The sequence below is a fragment of the Vidua macroura genome, chromosome 34, assembly GCF_024509145.1.
Source record: "Vidua macroura isolate BioBank_ID:100142 chromosome 34, ASM2450914v1, whole genome shotgun sequence".
In the NCBI taxonomy this organism is placed as follows: domain Eukaryota; kingdom Metazoa; phylum Chordata; class Aves; order Passeriformes; family Viduidae; genus Vidua; species Vidua macroura.
Window position 1 is genome coordinate 699,556 of NC_071604.1, and position 20,018 is coordinate 719,573.

The window sequence follows — 20,018 nt, forward strand, 5'->3', positions numbered from 1 at the left end:
CAAGATGGCGGCGCCCATCGGCCGCGGCCGCCCCGAACCCGGCGCGGCTCCCTACGGGAATTTCCCGAATTATTCCCGGTTCCACCCGCCCGAGGGGCGCGTCAGCCTCCTGCCCCGGGGGCTCCTGCGCAGCCTCTTCCCCGCGGCCACCCGCCCGCTGCTCGGGCTCGATGTGGGCTGCAACTCCGGGGTGAGGGGGCGGCCCCGCGGGCGGGTTTGGGGCGCCCTGAGGGACGGGGAGGGGGCGGCTGGGGAGGCACCAGTTTGGGGTGTTGGGGGCACTGGGGCAGGCTGGCAAGTCCTGGCGTGGGGTCCTGGGGCAGGCTGGTGCAGACTGCAGGACACTGGTGTGGGGTACTGGGGATCCTGGGGGGCGCTGGGGGGGCACTGGGGCAGGCTGGCAGTGCCCTGGGGCTGGGGGCACTGGGACACACTGGGGAGGCAGGAGTTGGCACTGGGACAGACTGGGGGGCGCTGGGGGCCAATCCAGCCCGTGGAAAAGGCTCGGGATGAGGCACTGGCCTGGCGTGGTGCAGACTGGGAACACCGGTGGGGAACGAGGGAGGAGGGCAGTGGGACAAACTGGGAACACAGGGAAAGGCGGGGGTCTGGGGGAGATGGAGGAGCCGAGGGAGGCGCTGGTGAGGAGTGCTGGGAGCACTGGGACAGTCACTTCCATGGGGTGCTGGGAGGGCTGGGGCAGACTGGGAAGAAGCATTGCCCTGGGGCTGTTCATTCCCCCGGGAATGGGGACTCCTGCCCTGCCCTGGACAGCCCTTTCCATGAGGAATTTTCCCTGAAATCGAGCCTAAACCTCCCCTGGGATCTGCTTCCTGTCATTCTGTTCCCGGGAGCAGATCCCACCCCTGCTGCTCCACCTCCTGTCCGGGTTGGAGAGCGAGGAGGTCCCACATGAGACCCCCAGCTCCCTCGGGGATTCCCAGCTCTGACTTTCCCAGCTCCAGACACCTTCCAGTCCCTCAGAGGCCCGCCCTGGATCCAGGTGTGGCCTCACCTGGCCCAGCAAAGGTGAACTCTTGGTCCCACCTGAAGCCCACCGTGGCCGGGACAGCGCTGCTGTTCCTGGGGTTTGCAGTTCCCCCCGAGGCAGTTCCAAAGGGACAATTCCAGATCCCATTCCTGGTGAGCTGTGGAGCAGGTCGGTGAGAGGCACCTGTCACCCCCTGAGGACATTCCCAGCCTGTCCTGTGCCTGCAGCTCCAGGAGCTCCGTGGGATCTCCTTCAATTAAGGATTCATTCCCTTTCCACCAGCGTGCACTGTGCAAAGAGATTCCAGGCTGGACGTTCCAGGAGCCAGCTGCTCCTGTGGAAGTGTCCCGTGGCACAGGTGGATGGGCTGGGTTCCTCAGCATGCCATGATTCCCTGATTTTGGAGCAGGCCCTCGCTGTGGGGGTGATAAGTTACACAGACTCCACGCGTTTGCACAAAGTTGGGCAATTTCTTTATTAAGAAACCCATTGCTTTTTTATAGCCTAGTTCGCTACAGATAGACCTAATTAGTCCTCTAATTAAAACACCATCACCATTGGCTAATTAAGAAACTACGCTTTGGTAGACAAATCTCCAGAACACACTGCACATCACCAGGTGCAGCAAGTGAAGATAAGAACGAGAAACAATTCTTTTCTCTGATGTTCTCCCGGGCTTTTCCAGACCCATGCCTGGGAGAGTCGTGTTGCTGCTGCCGCACGGGGGATCCGCTCCAGGCGCTCCGGGCCCCTGGGCAGATCTGCTGACCTTGGTCAGGTTTTCCTTTGGACACCCACGGAGAGGAAGCTCTGGGGGGGTCCCTGAGTCCCTGTTTTCCCCCGCAGGAGCTCAGCGTGGCTCTGTACCAGCACCTCCTGGGGCTCCAGGACAGCAGTTCCGGCCCGGAGCCGCCGGGCGCCGCGAGGGAGCTGCAGCTGCTGTGCTGCGACATCGATCCCGAGCTGATCCGCAGGGCCCAGCAGAGCAGCCCCTTCCCTGCGTCCATCTCCTTTGCCAGCCTGGACATCATGGACTCGGGGGCCAGGGAGCCCTTCCTGAGCTCCTTCCTGGGGCGCTTCGGCCGCTCCTCCTTCGACATCGGCTTCTGCATGTCGGTGACCATGTGGATCCACCTGAACCACGGCGACCGCGGCCTGCTGGACTTGCTGGCCCTCCTGGCCTCGCTGTGCACGTTCCTGCTGGTGGAGCCCCAGCCCTGGCGCTGCTACCGGGCGGCCGCGCGCCGGCTCCGCAGGCTGGGCCGGGACGACTTCGAGCACTTCCGCTCGCTGCGGATCAACGGGGACATGGCCGAGAGCGTCACCCGCATCCTGACGCAGGAGTGTGCCATGGAGCTCGTCCGCTCCTTCGGGAGCACCAGCTGGGACAGGAGCCTCCTGCTCTTCAAATCCACCGCCGCCCGTCCCGGGGGCTCCGGCTGAGGAGCCGCGGGCAAGGGGGCGGATCTGGGAATTCCTAAATGCCTGTTAGGGCCAGGCCTTGACTTCCCGTGGGAATCCAGGGCAAGGAATGCCTGTGACTGATTCTTTTAACCAGTTCTGTGGGGTGGGAGGTTGTTCAAGGAAGTGCTCCTTCAATCCAAGTTCCTTCGTGTGCTTTCCACGTGTATGAAGAATAGTCCCTGGAATACCAGGGAGTATGCCCGAGGGAATGTAGAATGTCCTGATTGGAATGGCCTCACAAGGATCCTCGAGTCCAGCTCCTGGCCCTGCACAGGACATCCCAAAAAAAATCCCATTAATCCCAAAATCCTGATGCCCAAGTTGTCCAGACATTGCCAGACCTCCAGAATCATGGAATATCCGGAGCTGAAAGGGACCTGTGAGAATCAGGGTCATGGGACACCTGGAGTTGGAAGGGACCCACCTGGATCATCGACTCCAACTCCTGGCCCTGCACAGGACATCCCAAAATCCCACCCAGAGCCTGAGAGTGTTGTCCAAGCACTCCCCCCTGACTTCCAGAATTGTGGAATAATCAGAGTTGAAAGGGACCCACAAAGGATCACAGTGTCATGGAGTACCCCGAGTTGGAAGGGACCAACTCCAGCTCCTGGCCCAGGACAACCCAAAAATCCCACTGATCCCAAAACCCCAGCACCCTGGGCTCTGGCTTCTCGGGGCTGTCACCATTCCCTGGGGAGTTGGTCCAGTGCCCGACACCCTCTGGATGAGGAACCTTTCCCCAAAATGCACCCCAAAGCCCCCAGGACTGGGGTGAGGCACCTGCAGGAGGATCCCCTCCCTGGACCCAGCGCCCCTGGCTCAACTCTCCCGGGACAGGGGCTCATCCCTAACGGTGAGTGCTTTTGGGAATGGTATCTTGGAATAAAAATCACTGAATTGTATCCTAAATTCCGTGCTGGGGTGTGCAATCCTGTTTTTATTCCCATCCCTTTCAGCACCTCGGGGGTGCCAGGGAACTGAGCTGGTAATTCTGTTGTACTTCCACTTTTCCTTGCTCCAGTGGGAGCGAGGGAAGCCCAGGGGAGTCCCGAGCCTTGTTCCAGGTGAGCTCCATTCCAGAGGGAGAGGAGGTGTCACCTCCAGGAGGTGGTGCTCGTGTGTCACTGCTCCTGCCCAGGTGAGCAGGGCCACGGGAAAACCTGGATGGATTTGGCCTTGTCCTTACAGGGAATTCCTTGTTTCCTCCTGCTGGGGGAAAGCAAATGTGAGGGAAGGGAAGGGAAGGGAAGGGAAGGGAAGGGAAGGGAAGGGAAGGGAAGGGAAGGGAAGGGAAGGGAAGGGAAGGGAAGGGAAGGGAAGGGAAGGGAAGGGAAGGGAAGGGAAGGGAAGGGAAGGGAAGGGAAGGGAAGGGAAGGGAAGGGAAGGGAAGGGAAGGGAAACCTTGGAACCCCTCCTGGTGCCTAAAGGGAGAGCTGAAGAGGGGCTTGGGACAACGGGCTGGAGGGACAGGACACAGGGAATGGCTTCCCACTGCCAGAGGGCAGGGATAGGTGGGATATTGGGAAGGAATTCTGGCCCTGAGGGTGGGGAGGCCCTGGGATGGATTTCCCAGAGCAGCTGGGGCTGCCCCTGGATCCCTGGCAGTGCCCAAGGCCAGGCTGGACAGGGCTTGGAGGAACCTGGCACAGTGGGAGGTGTCCCTGCCATGGGAGGGGATGGATTTTAAGGTCCCTTCCCACACAAACCACTCCATGATCCCAGGTGTTTCAAGATGCTGAGCGGGGTTGCAGGAAAACTTTGAGGCCCTTCCCATAAATGCAACTTCCACAGGGATCCTGCAGCTCTTCCAGCCCGTGAATCCCTTTGGGAACTCCCTGACATTCCAGGAGCTCTGGGGAAGCTCTGCTGACTCCAGGGGTGTCACTCACATCGTGTTTTCCTCCCTTTGCTCCTGCTCAGCTGCTCTTTCCCAGCCGTGCTGCTGGGGGCACTGGAGGATCATGCATCCCACACCCTTCCCCCCCTGGAATGTTTCCCTTCCCTTGTGTCAATATTTGGTGCTGTTTTCTTTCACCTTTGAAAAGTTTCTGAACTAAGCCCAGCCCCGTTCCTGCTCCCAGTTAAAGGGGGAAAGAATTTCTGCCTTTCTTTTTCCTGTGGGGATTTTTGTGCTTCCCTGTGAAAAATTCTAGGAAGAGTTGCTAGGAGGGTGCATCCCAAATTGTTGTTCCTGCACCTGGTTGGAAGGATCTTTTCCTTCAGAGAGACCCTGGTTCATGCTCCTTATTTACTGGGAATCCCCCCAGGATGTTCCTGGGGAATCCTCCTGGGCTGCTGTTTGAGGGGATGGTGTGCTAGTTCCTATCTTATTTTTATGGACTTGATAGTTCCTATTTTTCCAGCCTTTCCATGCTGTCCACGCCTGGTGTGTCTGTAACTGCAGTGGCTCCTTATCTCTCATTCCTGGACTTTGGAATTGCTGATATGGCTCTGTCCCAGGGCTCGGGAGTGGCCCAGCTCCAGAATTCCTCTGCTTGGCTTTGGCACAGCCAATTCCTTTGGGTTTTGCCACAAATACAGCTCAGAATGGTCAAAACAAGTCCCTGTGCTCAGCCTGGAGAAAAGGAGGCTTAGGTGCTGGGGAATGGTTGGACTCCATGATCTCAGAGGGCTTTTCCAACCCAAGCCATTCCATCATTTCCATGGCTGCTTTTCCTGAGCCCCTGGAGCAGCAGGAATTCTTCAGACTCCTCAGCTCAGCTGTGATTCCTTCCCATTCCCCCACCCCTGGCCCTGGAAGGGATGAGTCTCCCCAGCAGCCCCTTTCCCAGAGCTCATCCAGGTTTTCATTCTCTACTTCCCAAATTTACCACATTTAGAAGTTTCTCTGAGTTCCCCCTTCCTAGAATTGGGATGGACTTAGCAAATGGAATTGCATTTCCTCAAAGGCACTCTCCAAACCAGAGCTGGATCATACCCATAAAAGGCTTTCTCAGAGTTTGTTCAGCTGTGTTTGGCTTTGATGCTGAGGGATGGACAGCTCCCACCCCTGGGAATTCCTGGCTGGGAAAATGGAGGTTAATTCTGTCAGTGTTAAATCACGGCTGCTCCATCCCAGGTGTTCCAGGCCAAGCTGGACAGGGCTTGGAGCACCTTGGGATAGTGGAAGGTGTCCCTGGGGATATTAAAGCCCACCCTGGGACTGGGTGGGCTTCAATGTCCCTTCCTACCCAGGCCATCCCATGATTTCTAACTGGGGACATGGCAAAAAATGGATTAATTCAACTTCCAGTTTAATCCAAGCAGCCCAGGAGTGGAGGGAGCCACTTCAGGAGCTGGGAGTTGGCAGCAGCTTCCTGGGCTTGGGAACTTGTCCCTGCAGGTCCCAGGGCACAGGTTTGGACTTCCTTGGCTCAGCTCAGGGCAGGTTCCTTCTTGCTCCTCCTGTCACTTTGGAATTACAGGAGAAAAGGGAGAGGTGGCAGCCTGTGGACACCTGGGAATCTGATTCTGGAGAGCTGGGAAAAGAGCAGTCCCAACCCAAACACACTTTGGGAGTTTGGCTTTTCCCTCCCAGTGTCACCAGTTCTGAGGCAAAGGTTGGACTGGGGAGGTGAAGTGGGGGGGAACAGAGCCCTGGTGGGAAAACCAAGCCCAAATCCAAGGGTGATGCTGGGGTCACTCCGGACATTTGTCCAGAGCAGCTGTGGCTGGCCCTGGATCCCTGGAAGTGTCCAAGGCCAGGTTGGATGGGGCTGGAGGCAGCCTGGGACAGTGGGAGGTGTCCCTGCCCATGGCAGGGGGTGGGATGGGATGGATTTAAAGGTCCCTTCCCACCCAAACCATTCCAGGGCTCCCTGACGTGCTGCGGGCAGGTCCTGCTCCCTTGGGTTACAAACAGGGAGAGTTTGGCTGTTCCCTTCCTCGGGCTGTCAGTGCTGGAAATGGAAGTGCCTTGGCCATGAACCCTCAGGTTTAAATTCCAGGTGGGAAGGGTTCCTCGGAGTCCCCCAGGCTTTATCCTCGCTGGTCCTGGTGGAGAAGCTGGCCCATTGTGGAAGCTTCTCATTGAGCTCCTTCATCCCTCTCTGAGATTTCATTTCAACACCTCAGGTTTCCCATTTTATTCACTTATGGAACAAACTGAGGCAGGTTTGTTTTCCCCCTTGGCACAGAAGTCTCTTGGATCATTATGGACATAATCTTTGCCACCATTTCTTAGCTCAGGCTCAAGTTCTTTGGAATGAGTAAATTTAGAGCATCCTTGTTCCTGTGGAGCTGGGCCCATTGGAAGGGGCAGGAGTCGTGGTGCAGGGTGGGGATCTGCTTGCAGGGAATATAAAATGCTCTCAGAACTTATCTCTTCTGACCCGACAATCCCTGTTCAATCAGGATCATAAAATGCTTCTTTATCAGCCCCCTGGAATTTCATTCTGATGTTTAACAAAGCTGCTCCGTCCTTGGGTCCTCCCCGGAGCACGGAGCCAGTTTTATTGGGAGTGAGAAAGTTCCGAGGGCAGAGCTGCCCAAGCTCGTGTGGGGACCCTGCTGTGGAGCAGGGAAGCTCAGCAGGGATCTGATCCACCTTTCCATGGCAGGGAACACATTGGATAATTGAGCAAACCCCCATCATGGGGTGGCTCAGGGATCAGACCCAGCCCTGTGAGGTGGCATCCCTGTGGGATGGGATGCACCAGGATCCCAGAATAACCCATTCTGCTGGATTGCTGGGCTGTAATTCCTGGGAAGGACAGGGGAGCTGATGCTGAGGGGGTCTCTCTGTGTCACTTGGTGTCCCTGCTCTGCCCTGGGGCCAGTCCCAGCCTCTGGAAGCTGCTGAGGTGCAGCTTTGTTCCCGCAGGAATCTGGGAGCAGTCGTGCTGGAACAGGCCCTGCTGCCAGGCTGACACATCAAAGCAGCTCCCTGGGATCCTCCACGGATCAAACGGAGGCAGCAGGGAGGGAACAGGGAGGCTCCCAAACCTGCCAGCCCTGCGATGGCTCAGCTCTGTCTCCACATCTCCATTAACTCCGGGAACATCCCTGCTGGACACCCCTGCTCCAGGCACTCCCAGCTTGGCTCCAAAGGCTGGAGCCCCTCTGGAGCCAGGCTGGGAGAGCTGGGAGTGTTCACCTGGAGAGGAGAAGGATTCAGGGAGACCTTGGAGCCCCTCCCAGGGCCTAAAGGGGCTTCAGGAGAACTGGAGAGGGACTTTGGACAATGGCCTGGAGTGCCAGGATAAGGGGGAATTCCTGGCTGTGAGGGTGGTCAGGGCCTGGGATGGATTTCCCAGAGCAGCTGGGGCTGCCCCTGGATCCCTGGAAGTGCCCAAAGTCAGGTTGGATGGGGCATGGAAAAACCTGGGATAGTGGGGGTGTCCCTGCCATGGCAGGGATGGCTTTAATGTCCCTTTAATGTCCCATCCCACCCAAACCATTCCATGGATCTGTGTGAGATGGTGCTGGGAAAAGCTCAGTGAAGGGACTGCTGTGAGGGAAGAGATCCTTGCTGGCACTTTGGGCAAAATTCCTGTTCCCTGTGTGAGGAAAACAGGCAGGAGGGTGAAGGTTCTAATGGGAAAAACTCCTCTAATCCAGCTGGTCTTGGTGTCCCCTCAGAGCAGGTGACACAGCCTGAGCCAGCAGTCATGGAATTGTTCAGGTCGGAAAAGCCCTCAGAGACCATTGAGTCCAGCCTAGCAAGGTCACTCCTGACCGTGCCACATCCCCTCACTTCTTGGACACTTCCTGGGATGGGCACTCTGCCCCTGCCCTGGGGCAGCCTTTTAGGGCTGGGCAACCCTTCTACGAAGGATTTCCCCCAAATCTCTAATAAATGTATGCAGATATGGAAAATCTCCTCCAAAGGCCCTGGTGAGCTGCTCTGGCTCCGTGTCCACCTGGAGAAGATCCATCCCCTCGGGCAGGAACATCCTCTGTTGGTGTTTCCACGGGTGGCCAGTGCATGGACACAAGGGAATTTGGAAGTTGTGAAGTTGGAATGTGTGGTGGCTTCTGTCCAGGGCTCATGGATCTCCTGGGAGTGATTTGAGGGAGTGACTGCTGTGTTGTCTGGCTGGACATTCCCAGCCTGAGCAGTGCCAGCTCCTGGGGGATAACTGGGGCAGATCCCAAAGGATTTCCTGTCCCCCAGCCCCTGAAGCAGGACCTGCAGCACATTCCTCAGGTGGGGCTTTACCTCCACACCTGCCCCCTTGCCCACACAGGTGGGGCTCAGTCCTTTCCTCAGAATTCCCACCGGATGAACCCCTGGGAGCTGCCTTTGGTTTGCCCCAATCCTGTTGTGGATCCCAGCTGTGGACAGCCTTGGCCTTGGATCCAGGCAACCACGGGGACCTGGGAAGGCTCATCCCACCTGGGGGTTTGGCTTCTTCCGGGACAGCTTGCTCAGTGCTCAGGGCAGGTGGGAAAGGTGTCCAGGTTTCCATGGAAAAGCCAGGAGAGAACAGAGGGGTTGCACCTGGGAGCACAGGAACGTGCAGGGAAGGTCTGAGTGGAAAAGGTGCTGTCTGGAAGGCTCAGGGAGAGGGAACAGGGATCCCATGGGATTTGTGAGCCTGGGAGCTGCTTGGGAGAGGAGGGAGGGAGGAAAGGAGGGTGACTGGATGAGAACTGGGAATCAAATTAGACATTCCTGGGTATCTCCTGAGCTTTGAGTGTGGATGAGGTTTGGGAATCAGGTATTCCTGCAGTACCTCCTGGGCCTTGTGTTCATGAGCTCCATTCTCCTGAAGATTGAGGGAATCTCACCTGAGCTTGGCTAACCCTGGATGAGGCTTGGGAATGGAACCAGGAATTCTTGGGGTTCCTGCTGGCCGTGCCTTCCTGAGCTCCCTTCTCCTGAGGGTCGTGCTGTGGGTGCTGGGGTGGGATCTCACCTGGCCTGGATAACCTCAGCACAAATCTCACCTGGGGGATTCCCGTGGCCACAGGAGCTTTCCCCAGGCTGCGGGAGAAGGGAAGGCCAGGCCTGGGCTGGGTCCAGGTTTCCCAGGAGACTCCGACATGTCCCAAACAGGGCCCTGTGCCTGGGGGGGAGGCAGAGCTGCTCCCTGTTCTCTCCCGCTCCGCGTTTCTGCCGGCTGCTGTCACCAGCACATTCCCGGTGCCCCGTGCCAGCCCGGCAGGCCCCGGCGGGTCCCCTCCGTGGGGATGTGGCTGCGTTTTTCCAGGCCTGGCTCCAGCTGGTTTGTGGGAAGTGCTGACTCGGGCGTTGTGCGGAGCTGACTCACACAGGACAGGCTCAGCCAGGAAAGGCTTTGTAAGGAGTTGTAGGAGCTGGACTCCATGGTGGAGCTGGGCTGGTTCCCCTTCAGGCTCCAAAGGAAGGGTTGTAAGGATTTTTAAGGATTTACAGAGTTGGAAGGTGAAGGAATGTTTTAGTGAGAGTGGAAATGCCCATAACGCCTCTCATCCAGTGAGGGGTGTGGACACAGGAGCAGAGGATGGGACAGGGCACCTGGAGGTTCCAGAGAGCCCTGGAAGCTTCCAGGTCCCAACTCCTTCTGGGATTCCATGGTTCTCCCCCTGTTCCCTGGGAAATACCCCGAGGATGGCCCCAGTTGATGATGCAGAACTTGGTTCCTTTGGACTCTGATTTTGGGTGCAGGGTGGGCCTGAATCTGCTGATCCCTGAGGGAACACCTTGTGCAGGAGCATCCCAAGGGTCCACAGGGCTTTGGGAAGCCCAGAGGAGCCATGGGATCCCTTGGAGGGAGGTCCTAGAGTGGCTCATCCCAGCCCCTCTCTGTGATGTCCAGAAATCCAGGTTTGGTTGGTGACAGAACAGGGAAAGGTCCCAGCCTCCCCATGACAGGAGGATGCCTTCCCTGGGCATCGGGACCATGGTTCCAGGATGGAAGACCAGGTGGGACTGTGGGGCTTGGAGGTGGCTGGGTCAGAGGGCAGGGGTGGGAGATGGTGGAATCACAGAATCACCAAAGTTGGAAGACACCTCCGGGATCATCCAGTCCAACCCCAGCAGCACCACCAAAGGGAAGGCTGGAACAGGAGCTGGGCACCTCCACAGGCTCCAGGAGCCCCCCCTTCCCTGGCCTGGGCATTTCTGTGCCAGGATGGCCGGGAAGGCTCCGCTCCTGCCAATGTGCTGATGTGGGAGCTTTGCACCACCAAGATTTGCCTCCTGTGCAAAACCCAGGGAAAGTGGGTTGGAGCTGGAGCCGCGGCGTTCCCAGCCCAGGGCAGGGACGCGGGAGGATCAGAGGGATCGCAGCTCGGGAGGCTCCAGGGCCGCACCCACAGCGGCTCCCAAAGCTGCCCCGGGGCCGGGCGGGGCCTCCCGAGCGCCTTTCCCAGCCAGGTGCAACAGCAGCTGAGGAAAAACGAGGATCCTTACTGAAAACAGGGACGTGCACGTGGGCTTTCAGGGATGCTCCCACACGGGTGGGATTCAGAGGTGCTCCCCCAGCTGTGTTTTACAGATGCAGGTTTAGCCCCAGATGTTCCATTCCCACACGCAGGGATCCGTGTGTGTGATCCTGGGCCTGATATCCCTGGATTCCCCCCTGCTCTGGGCACTGTTTGCTCTCTGAGTCTGTTTTCTCTCAAATTCCAGTCTCCTGACACTCGGAGCTGAGCACGTCGGGGAGCAGGAAGAGGTGAGAGGAGGGAGCTGGGTGGGATCTGGACGTGATCCAGGACTCCCTGTCAAAACATCCCCACCCCATTCCTGGCATGATTGGGATGGTTGGTAAAAACCTCCCAGTTCAGAGTAAAACACACAGGAATTGGCACAAAGGGACTGTTAAAGGGGCCCAGCTCCCACAAAATCCACAGGGATTCGTCCCATTTGTGCTGGAGCTGGAATTCTGGGTTTAAGCTGGCAGGGAAGGGCAACTCTGTCAATGCCTCCTTCAGGTACACCTGGATTAGTCCCAGAATCCCAGGATGGTTTGGGTGAGAAGGGGCCTTAAAGCCCATCCCATTCCTGACACCTTCCACAGCCCAAGCTGTTCCAAGCCCCGAGCAGCCTGGCCTGGGGATGGGGCAGCAGGATTCTGGGGGACTCGGAAGCACCATGAGGATGTCTCTGCCTTTTCCATGTGCAGCTGCAGCACCGGGGTGGCCGAGCACAGGGAGCAGCTGGGGGGGTTCTTTCCCTGAGGGGAGAATTTGGGGCTCTTTCCTGGTTGGAACAGCTCAGCCTCTTTGGGAAGGAGAAGGGAATGCTGCCCTTTCCCAGGATGAAGTGAGGAATAGGGTGAGCAGTCCAAAGGCAATTCCCAGTTGTGGACTGGGATTTTATCCAGAGCAGGGGCTGGAGCCACTCGAGGCCTGCTTTATAAAGCCAAATACAAAGCCCTGAGTTGCTCCTTCCTCCACTCAAGGTGGGCTGAGGAGCTTCCAGCAAGGTGGGAATTCCTGGTCCTGGGGGACACGCGGGCAGCTCGTGTTGGAATTCAGTCCCACCAAGCCCTGGATCCCCTGCCGTGGTCCAGGTGGGATCCCCTGCCGTGGTCCAGGTGGGATCCCCACGCTCCTGCCCAAGCTTTTCCCTGCGTTGTGTAAGAGCAGAGCTGCCGCCAGCGCCGGGCGTGGGCCGATCCCAAATCCCGGCTCAGGTCGCAGCGTGTCCCGTGGCTGTGGGCCATGGCAGGAGCTGCTGTCGGGAACTGCTGGGAGCAGGGAGGGAGGGAATCCAGCCCTTCATCCAGAGGCTCCACTGGTGCTCCCCAAAAGCAGGCTGGGGGAGCTCGGACAGGGCTGATCCCATGGGAGCTCTGAAGAGGGGAAACATCTCATGCTCCTGAATTTCAGATTCCCCATGGCAAATCCAAGGCTAGATCAACTCTGGGATTTTTTGAGTGTCTGGTGATCCAGATATCTGGATTTGTTTCCCCTGGTTTAGTCGGGGTTTGGGGTCCAAGTTTTTGAGGGTTTTCCTGTTGGTTTGAACCAGGAGAGCAGCTGGGATTCCATGAGGTCCTCACTTCAGGAACTGGGGCTTAAACTGGTGTCACCACTGGGAATGCTGGGGGATGAACTGGTGCAGATCCATCATTCTGGTGAATTAGCCAGGGAATGCTGAGGGAATGCTGAGGGAATGCTGAGGAAATGCTGCATTTACCCATTGTGGAGGGCAGAGGGGTGTAAATCCAGAGTGGATCCACAGCTGAGGCACTGAACTGGGGCTGTTTTACTCCTCTCCTTGCAATTCCAAACCCCCAAAGCCCCAAAGGCTCCAAGTCTTATGTCGGGCGTGGGGTCCTCATCCCTATTTCCCTTCTCCTGCCCAGAGGAAGTGACAGGTCCCTTTGGCCCCATGACGAGGCTCTGGAAGCATTGGAAATGAAGCTCCAGGTGTTTTATGTTCCCTTTTTTCGAGGGTGAATTGCCTCTCTGTGGGCAGGGGGCCGCTCTTGGCGCTGCACGAGGATTTCACCAGCCTGAGAAGCGCTGGCACGAAGGAGATTTTGGGACCCTTGGAGCTGATTCTGAGCCAGATAAAGGCTCAGAGGTTGAGGAGTGCTTGGAGCAGCTTTGCTGCAGCTGAAAACGTTCCATGAGCTGTGATGGTCCAAGTCTCCCCGGGCACAGGGGGGCGGAGGGGCCTGGCCCCCAGGAGCCCTCGCAGGGCTGCCCGGCCCTCGTGCCACCATTCCCAGCCCTGTTTGCTTCCTGCGTCAGGGCCTGAGTCACCCTGGGATTCCTCAGCTCTGAAGTGGTTCCTCCTCTCCCTCCTCTCCCTCCCGCTCCCCTGCCCAGGTGCTGAGGGCTTTTTTTCCGAAGCCCTGAATTTCTGGGTGTGCCCCGAGCCTCGCAAACACGGCAGGTCCTGGCAGGAGCTCCGCTCCCATTGTGCATTCCTGGCGTGGCTCCAGGGGCTGTGCCAGGAGCAGCCCCCGTCAGCTCCTTTCCCTGCTGAGCTGGGGCTTTTCTGCTCCCGCTGGGTCCCTCCATGGGCACGGGCACAGCGCTGCATCCCCCAGACCCCTGGGGCTCCTCCAGACCCCTCCCTGGACACAGGGCACTGTCCCAGATCCCCCAGATCCCTGTGTGGATCCCAGCTCCCTGAGGTTTGGAGAGTTCCTGATGAATTTGTCATCAGAGAGATCCGTGGGGCTGGGAAGGTGCAGGCTGGGAGAAGGGAAGGCTCTGGAGACACCTTGGAACCTTTTCCAGTGCCCAAAGGGGCTCCTGGAGAGCTGGAAAGGGACTGGGGACAAGGCCTGGAGTGCCAGGACACAGGGAATGGCTTCCCAGTGCCAGAGGGCAGGGATAGATGGGATATTGGGAAGGAATTCCTCCCTGGGAGGGTGGGGAGGCTCTGGGATGGATTTCCCAGAGGATGCCCCATTCCTGGCAGCATCCAAGGCCAGGTTGGACAGGGCTCGGAGCAGCCTGGGACACTGGAAGGTGTCTCTGCCCGTGGCAGGGGTTTGGAATGGGATGAGCTTTGAGATCCCTCAACCCAGACCTTTCCATGACTCCAGGATGTCCAGGCCCAAGCCATCCCCGTGTCCCACAGGGGAACTCGTGCTGTGGTCAGGGCTCCTTCCACCTCCTCCAGTGCCATGGTCTCCAGCTGATCCTGGGGAGGAACTTCTGGGATGGTGTTCAGTGCCTGAAGGGAGCGGGGAGGATGAGCTGAGCCCAACTCCAAACCCCAGGAACCACCTCTGGTCGCCGCTGTCCACAAACCATGGAATTGCTCAGGTTGGAAAAGCCCTCAGAGAGCATCAGGTCCAACCATCACCCCAGCACCACCCCGGCCACCCCCTGACCATGTCCCCAGGTGCCACAGCCACGCGTTTCTGGACACTTCCAGGGATGGGGACTGTGTCCCTGCCCTGGGCAGCCCCTTCCAGTGCTTTACAACCCTTTCTGTGAGGAATTCTTCCTAAATCCAACTTAAATCTTCCCTGATGCATCTTGAGGCCACTTTCACTTGTTCCCTGGCAGCAGATGCCAACCCCACCCTCCTGTCAGGGAGTTGTGAGAGGGAGAAGGTCCCCCCTGAGCCTCCTTTTCTCCAGCTGAGCCCCAGGGGAGCAGGTTTGGCTAAGGGGGAAGGGGAGGCCCTGGAGCAGGAGCTCAGCCAGAGCCAACGCTGCCCCTCCGACCCCACAGTGCCTGGGGGGAGCTGGAAATGGTTCCTGGAGGTGCCCAAGGCCAGGCTGCCACCCCCATTGCTGCCCCCACTGCTGCCCCCATTGCTGCCCCCACTGCCGCCCCCATTGCTGCCCCCATTGCTGCCCCCATTGCTGCCCCCACTGCCGCCCCCATTGCTGCCCCCACTGCCGCCCCATTGCTGCCCCCACTGCCGCCCCCATTGCTGCCCCCACTGCCGCCCCCACTGCCGCCCCCATTGCTGCCCCCACTGCTGCCCCCATTGCTGCCCCCACTGCCGCCCCCACTGCTGCCCCCATTGCTGCCCCCATTGCTGCCCCCACTGCTGCCCCCATTGCTGCCCCCACTGCCACCCCCATTGCTGCCCCCACTGCTGCCCCCATTGCTGCCCCCATTGCTGCCCCCATTGCCGCCCCCATTGCTGCCCCCATTGCTGCCCCCATTGCTGCCCCCATTGCCGCCCCCACTGCTGCCCCCATTGCTGCCCCCATTGCCGCCCCCACTGCTGCCCCCACTGCTGCCCCCATTGCTGCCCCCACTGCCGCCCCCACTGCTGCCCCCACTGCTGCCCCGCCCTGGGCACGGGGTCTGCGCAGGTGTAAATCCGGCAAAGCCCAAATTCCCTCGGTGTCCCAGGCAGGGCTTCCCTGCTGGAACTGGGGCAGGAATTGGGGCAGGAATTGGGGCAGGAATTGGGGCAGGAATTGGGGCAGGAATTGGGGCAGGGCCGCGGCAGCTGCCGCGCTGCCAGTCCCCGTCCCGGAGGTGGCACACGGGGCACTCCCAGCCCCGGGGCCGGGCTGGCACCGCTCCCGCGGGGCTCCGGGCAGGGCCCGGCCCTGGCAGCACGAGGGAATTCTGCTTTCTCCCGAATTCCGGGGCTGGCCGGGCCGGGCCGGGCCGTGCGGAGCCGCGGCTGGCAGGGACAGGGACGGGGACGGGGACAGGGACGGGGCAGGGACGGGGCAGGGACAGGGATGGGGACGGGGACAGGGATGGGGATGGGGATGGGGATGGGGATGGGGACAGGGACAGGGACAGGGACAGGGACGGGGACGGGGACAGGGACGGGGACAGGGACAGGGATGGGGACAGGGATGGGGATGGGGATGGGGATGGGGACAGGGACGGGGACAGGGACAGGGATGGGGACAGGAACGGGGACAGGGACGGGGACAGGGACAGCGCCCCGCTGTGCCAGCACCTTAGGGCTGCCGTTTCACCGGTCCAGGGGCAGCCTTAGGCTGGCATCCAGGTGAGGTGCCCGGATCCCAGAACACCTGGGGTTGGCAGGGAGCTCTGGAGATCACCCGGCCCAATCCCCCTGCCCGGACAGGGCCAGCAGATCCCGGTGCCAGGGCCGGGAGCAGCCCGTGCTGGCACATCCCGGGGCTGCCGGGATTCCCAGTCCCGGAGCCCCCCGGATCCTGCCGAGATCAGAGAGAGCGGGGCTGGGGACAGCGGGGAGGGGAACCCCGGTCCTAGCCGGGCACAGGGGGTGAATCCCAATCCCGGGCGGGTTTAGGGGGGTGAATTCCAATCCCGGGCGGGTTTAGGGGGATGAATCCCAATCCCGGGTGGGTTTAGGGGGATGAATCCCAATCCCGGGCGGGTTTAGGGGGGTGAATCCCAATCCCGGGCGGGTTTAGGGGGGTGAATTCCAATCCCGGGCAGGTTTAGAGGGATGAATCCCAATCCCGGGTGGGTTTAGGGGGTGAATCCCGATCCCAAATCGGTTTAGGGGGGTGAATCCCGATCCTAGGTGGATTTAGGGGGGTGAATCCCGATCCCAGGTGGATTTAGGGGGGTGAATCCCGATCCCAGGCAGGTTTAGAGGGCTGAATCCCAGCACTGGGATGGCCACAGGATACAGGGAGAACTGTTCCACCTCCCGTGTGGAGAATGGCTGGCAATGGGGGAGGGAAAGGTGCCAGCCGGCCTTAAAACCGAACCAGTGTGGCCACCTTGGGGCCTCTGGGGCCATTGTTCCCAGGGCGGAATTCCCACCGGACACAACTCCCGTTCCGTGCCAGGTGGGGAGGCGCTGCAGCCGCGGCCCCCCCGCCCCGTGCAGGGCGAGCTCGGCTCACCTGGGCAGGCTCGGCTCACCTGGGCGGGGCCGGGCTCAGGTGTTCCCAGTTCCTGCCCGGATTGGGCCGGGAGAGCCCAACCTGGCCTTATACGGGCAGAGCGCGGCCGCGGCCGCTCCCCCGGGATGGGCCGATGGGGCCGGGCTCGCTCCCTCCTCCCCTCCCTGGACACAATGCAGGGATTTGTTTGCAGCCAGCCCGGGGATCTGGGGCTCCCGGAGGGGTTTGGGGCACCCAGGGTGGGGCTGGTGATCCCCTTGAGCCTGGGGAGAGGGACAGGGACAAATCCCTGCTGAGCCCTTCCCTGCCCTGTCTGGAGCATTTCATTAGGAAAACGAAATTATCCTCCCCCAAATTCCATCTTCCTCGAGGCTGCAGATGAAAAAAACCAGGAAACTGAGGCACAGTTTGGGCCAGGATGGTGCAGGAAAGGGAAATCCAAGCCCTGTCTTTTCCCCAAAGTGGGGGAGCTCCTTTTCCCAATGGCTAATTTCCCGGGGTGAGCCACTTCCATCCTTGCAAACAGTTGTGCCAGGTCAGGAGAGGGCCTGGAGCATCCACCTTCCTCCTGTTCCACTGGAGTCACTCCAGGTGTTGGCTGGAGCTGGGGGAGCAGCTGTGGGAGAACTGGGATGGGTGGATTAAACTGGCTTTGGAACTGGAGTGGGAGCCCCAGGCCATCATTCCCCATGCCAGGATATTTCCATCTCCCTTCCCACACATTTAACCCCATGGCACACGTTGGGGGGGATTTTGGCTCCCCTCTGGTGCCGGATTTCTCCAGGCTCCGTGCACTGGGAAGGACTGGGAAAAGGCCTGGCTGCTTCCAGACTGAGGGTGCATCCCAAAATCACTGGGGGAGGAAGGAGAGGTGGAAGAAGAACCAGGAATGCTCCCACCTGCAGCTGTTTCCCGGGGAGCAGAGGGGCTGTGAGCTGAGATTCCAGATGGGAAAAGGGTTTTTCCCCTGATGAAGATGTTTTGGGTGTGCTCCTGGAGGATTTGGCCCTTAGAGGATAAAAAAGTGGAGTCAGACAGGATCTGGGGGTATTTCAGAGAGGGACTGGCAGCACAGCCAGCCAGGGACTGGTGGTGCCTGCCCCCAGGGAGGGGAAGGTGGCAGATCCATTGCTGCTCCAGCTGGGATCAGATGGAGGGATGAGTTCCTCACCTTGGGAGCTGTTTCATATTCCCAGAGTGATTCCAGGTGTGTGGGGGCTCTGGAGGAGGGGGGCAGTGAGTCTGGGAGCAATGGAGCAGCCAGGCTGGATCCCAGGAGTCATTCCCGCCTGGATGGGAGCTCTTGGTGGATGACAAACACCTTTTGGGTCACAGAATCATGGAATGCTTCAGGTGGGAAGAGACCTTAAAGCCCATCCAGTGGGCAGGGACAGGTCCCACCACCCCAGGGTGCTCCAAGCCCCACCTGGCCAGGGATGGGGCAGCCACAGCTGCTCTGGGCAGCGGATCCCCCGTGGGATCCCCTCCGTGCCTCGCTCCTTGGGAGCCCTTTCCCTTTCTCTGCGGGCCGGGCCTGTGGAAGAGCGCCGGGAATTGTCGGGGATTTTTGGGGAGGCTGCAGCGGCGTCACCTGCCCGGCAGAGGGAGCCCGGAGCTCGTTCCTGGCCGCTCCAGGTGTGCGGATCCCGGGATGCGCTCCGGGAGCCGCTTCCCCCCTGCAGCCGGGACTGATTCCCTGCTGCTCTTCCCGAAATCCCCGCAGCCCCCGCTTCCAGCACCCCAGGATTTGCCCCTGGGATGTCTCACGTCCAAGACCTCCAGGACATCTGACGTGTCCAGTCCTGGAGAGGCTCCAGGCAGGGATGGGATCATCCTTGGGAGCGGCTGGAGCTGATACGGCACTGCCTGGAGGAGGCTGCGCCGTGGATTCCTGAGTGGCCTGGCAGATAAGAGGGATAAATATCCCTTGATCCCACAGGTCTCCTCAGCAGCTCCCAAATCCCCGTGGGGAATGTGCCCCGGCACGCCAGGGGTGACTGATTGAAGGGGATCACTGGAACTGGCCATAAAGCACCATTATTGAGCCATAAATGGGGGAATGCTATTAATTATCCCACTTATTCCCATTTTTTAGTTAATTACAATCCTTAGCCCTGTTTTTCCCAGCAATCCGCAGGCCCTGATCCATTTTTTACATGGATCTGAGAAGGTGAGTGATGCATCCACCCCCCCAAGCACCCTTAACCATCACACAACCATCCCTTTTTCCATGAAACCCGACCTTTTCCATCAACTTCTCCCCCCCCACCTCCAAATTCAGGATCCTTTCAGTCCTTAGCAATTTTTACGAAGCAGCCAGGTGGAATTTTTGTCACATCTTGAGGCAAAACCAGGGATGTGACAGTCCTGACACTTTCTGGGGCTGCCCTTCACCACTGCATCCTTCTCTGTTTCCCCCCTTTTCCACATTCTATCCCTAATAAAAGGTAAATCCAGTGTATATTATTCTGGATTGACAGCGCTGACCTGGACAACACGGGGAGGGCAGCCAGGACCTTTTTTCAAGGGCTGGGATAGGGATTTTCTGGGGGCTCCTGAGCTGATGGTGCTGCCTGGAACCCGCAGCAATTCCCTGGGGAATTTACAGCTGGAATTGGGGCTGGTTGTGACTCTGGGATGAGAACAGCAACGGGAATTTGCCCTGAGGAAGAGGCTGGGTCCTAATGAGGGAGGGATGGTGGAGGGGGCAGGATGGGGCTCCCAAAGCCACGGATCATCCCAGGCAGAGCTCAGCTCCCGGTAAGGGAGGGCAGGAGTTCTGCTGGATGGGGCCATTCCCTGGTGCCCTCGGGAGCTGAGGCTGGGAGCAGCGGGAATGCTGGCTTGGGTCTGTCCCAGAACAGGGACCTGGAATGCAGCCAAAATCTCAAATTTGGTCAATCAATTTGGTCTCAAACCAAACCCTTTAATCCCCTGCTGTGGCCTCAGGGATCTCTCCCCATCTCATGGGTGGCGAAGGCTCAGAAACAGCAAAAAGATCCCCAAAATCCGATGTCAGCAGCAGCAAGGTCTCAGCTGAGCCCCAGCCCTCCCTAAGTTCCCCTGTGGGAATCCAGGGCATCCCTGTGGCTGCCCTGGAAGCTCTGGGACCCTGGCAGGGGGTCAGGAGCCCCCCTGTACAGAGCCCCGAGAGCCCCTGCCTCTGATCTCTGTGCATGGAAAAGTTCTCAACCTTACAGGATGAATTACAAGCTCTGAGTGTTTGATATCAGTACTAACTAGTGTGGCACAGGTGCAAAAGTAGAATTTTAGGATTCTAGATAAGGGGTTCAAAGGGGGCAAGATGGAGGAAAATTGGGCGTGCCTTGTCCTTTTTCTTCTTCTCCTTCATGCCCTCCATGTCTCACTGTGCTGTTGGCATTTTTCTGTTGGTTTGG

At 59.2% G+C, this 20,018-nt stretch overlaps 1 protein-coding gene across 2 annotated transcripts in view; it reads left to right on the forward strand.

Annotated features, from left to right (window-relative positions):
• Nucleotides 1-20,018, forward strand: part of BCDIN3D (BCDIN3 domain containing RNA methyltransferase) — a 23,028-nt gene continuing 3,010 nt past the window's right edge. The window contains exons 1-2 of one of the 2 annotated variants that reach the window (XR_008441016.1): nt 1-190; nt 1,838-3,311. Coding sequence is in view for 1 of the 2 variants with exons in the window: in XM_054001952.1 (XP_053857927.1) it covers nt 5-190; nt 1,838-2,434 (783 nt within the window). In the remaining variant the exon portion in view is untranslated. Of the gene's footprint in view, nt 191-1,837; nt 3,361-20,018 lie in introns of those variants that run through there. The other variant, XM_054001952.1, reaches the window with a different exon arrangement.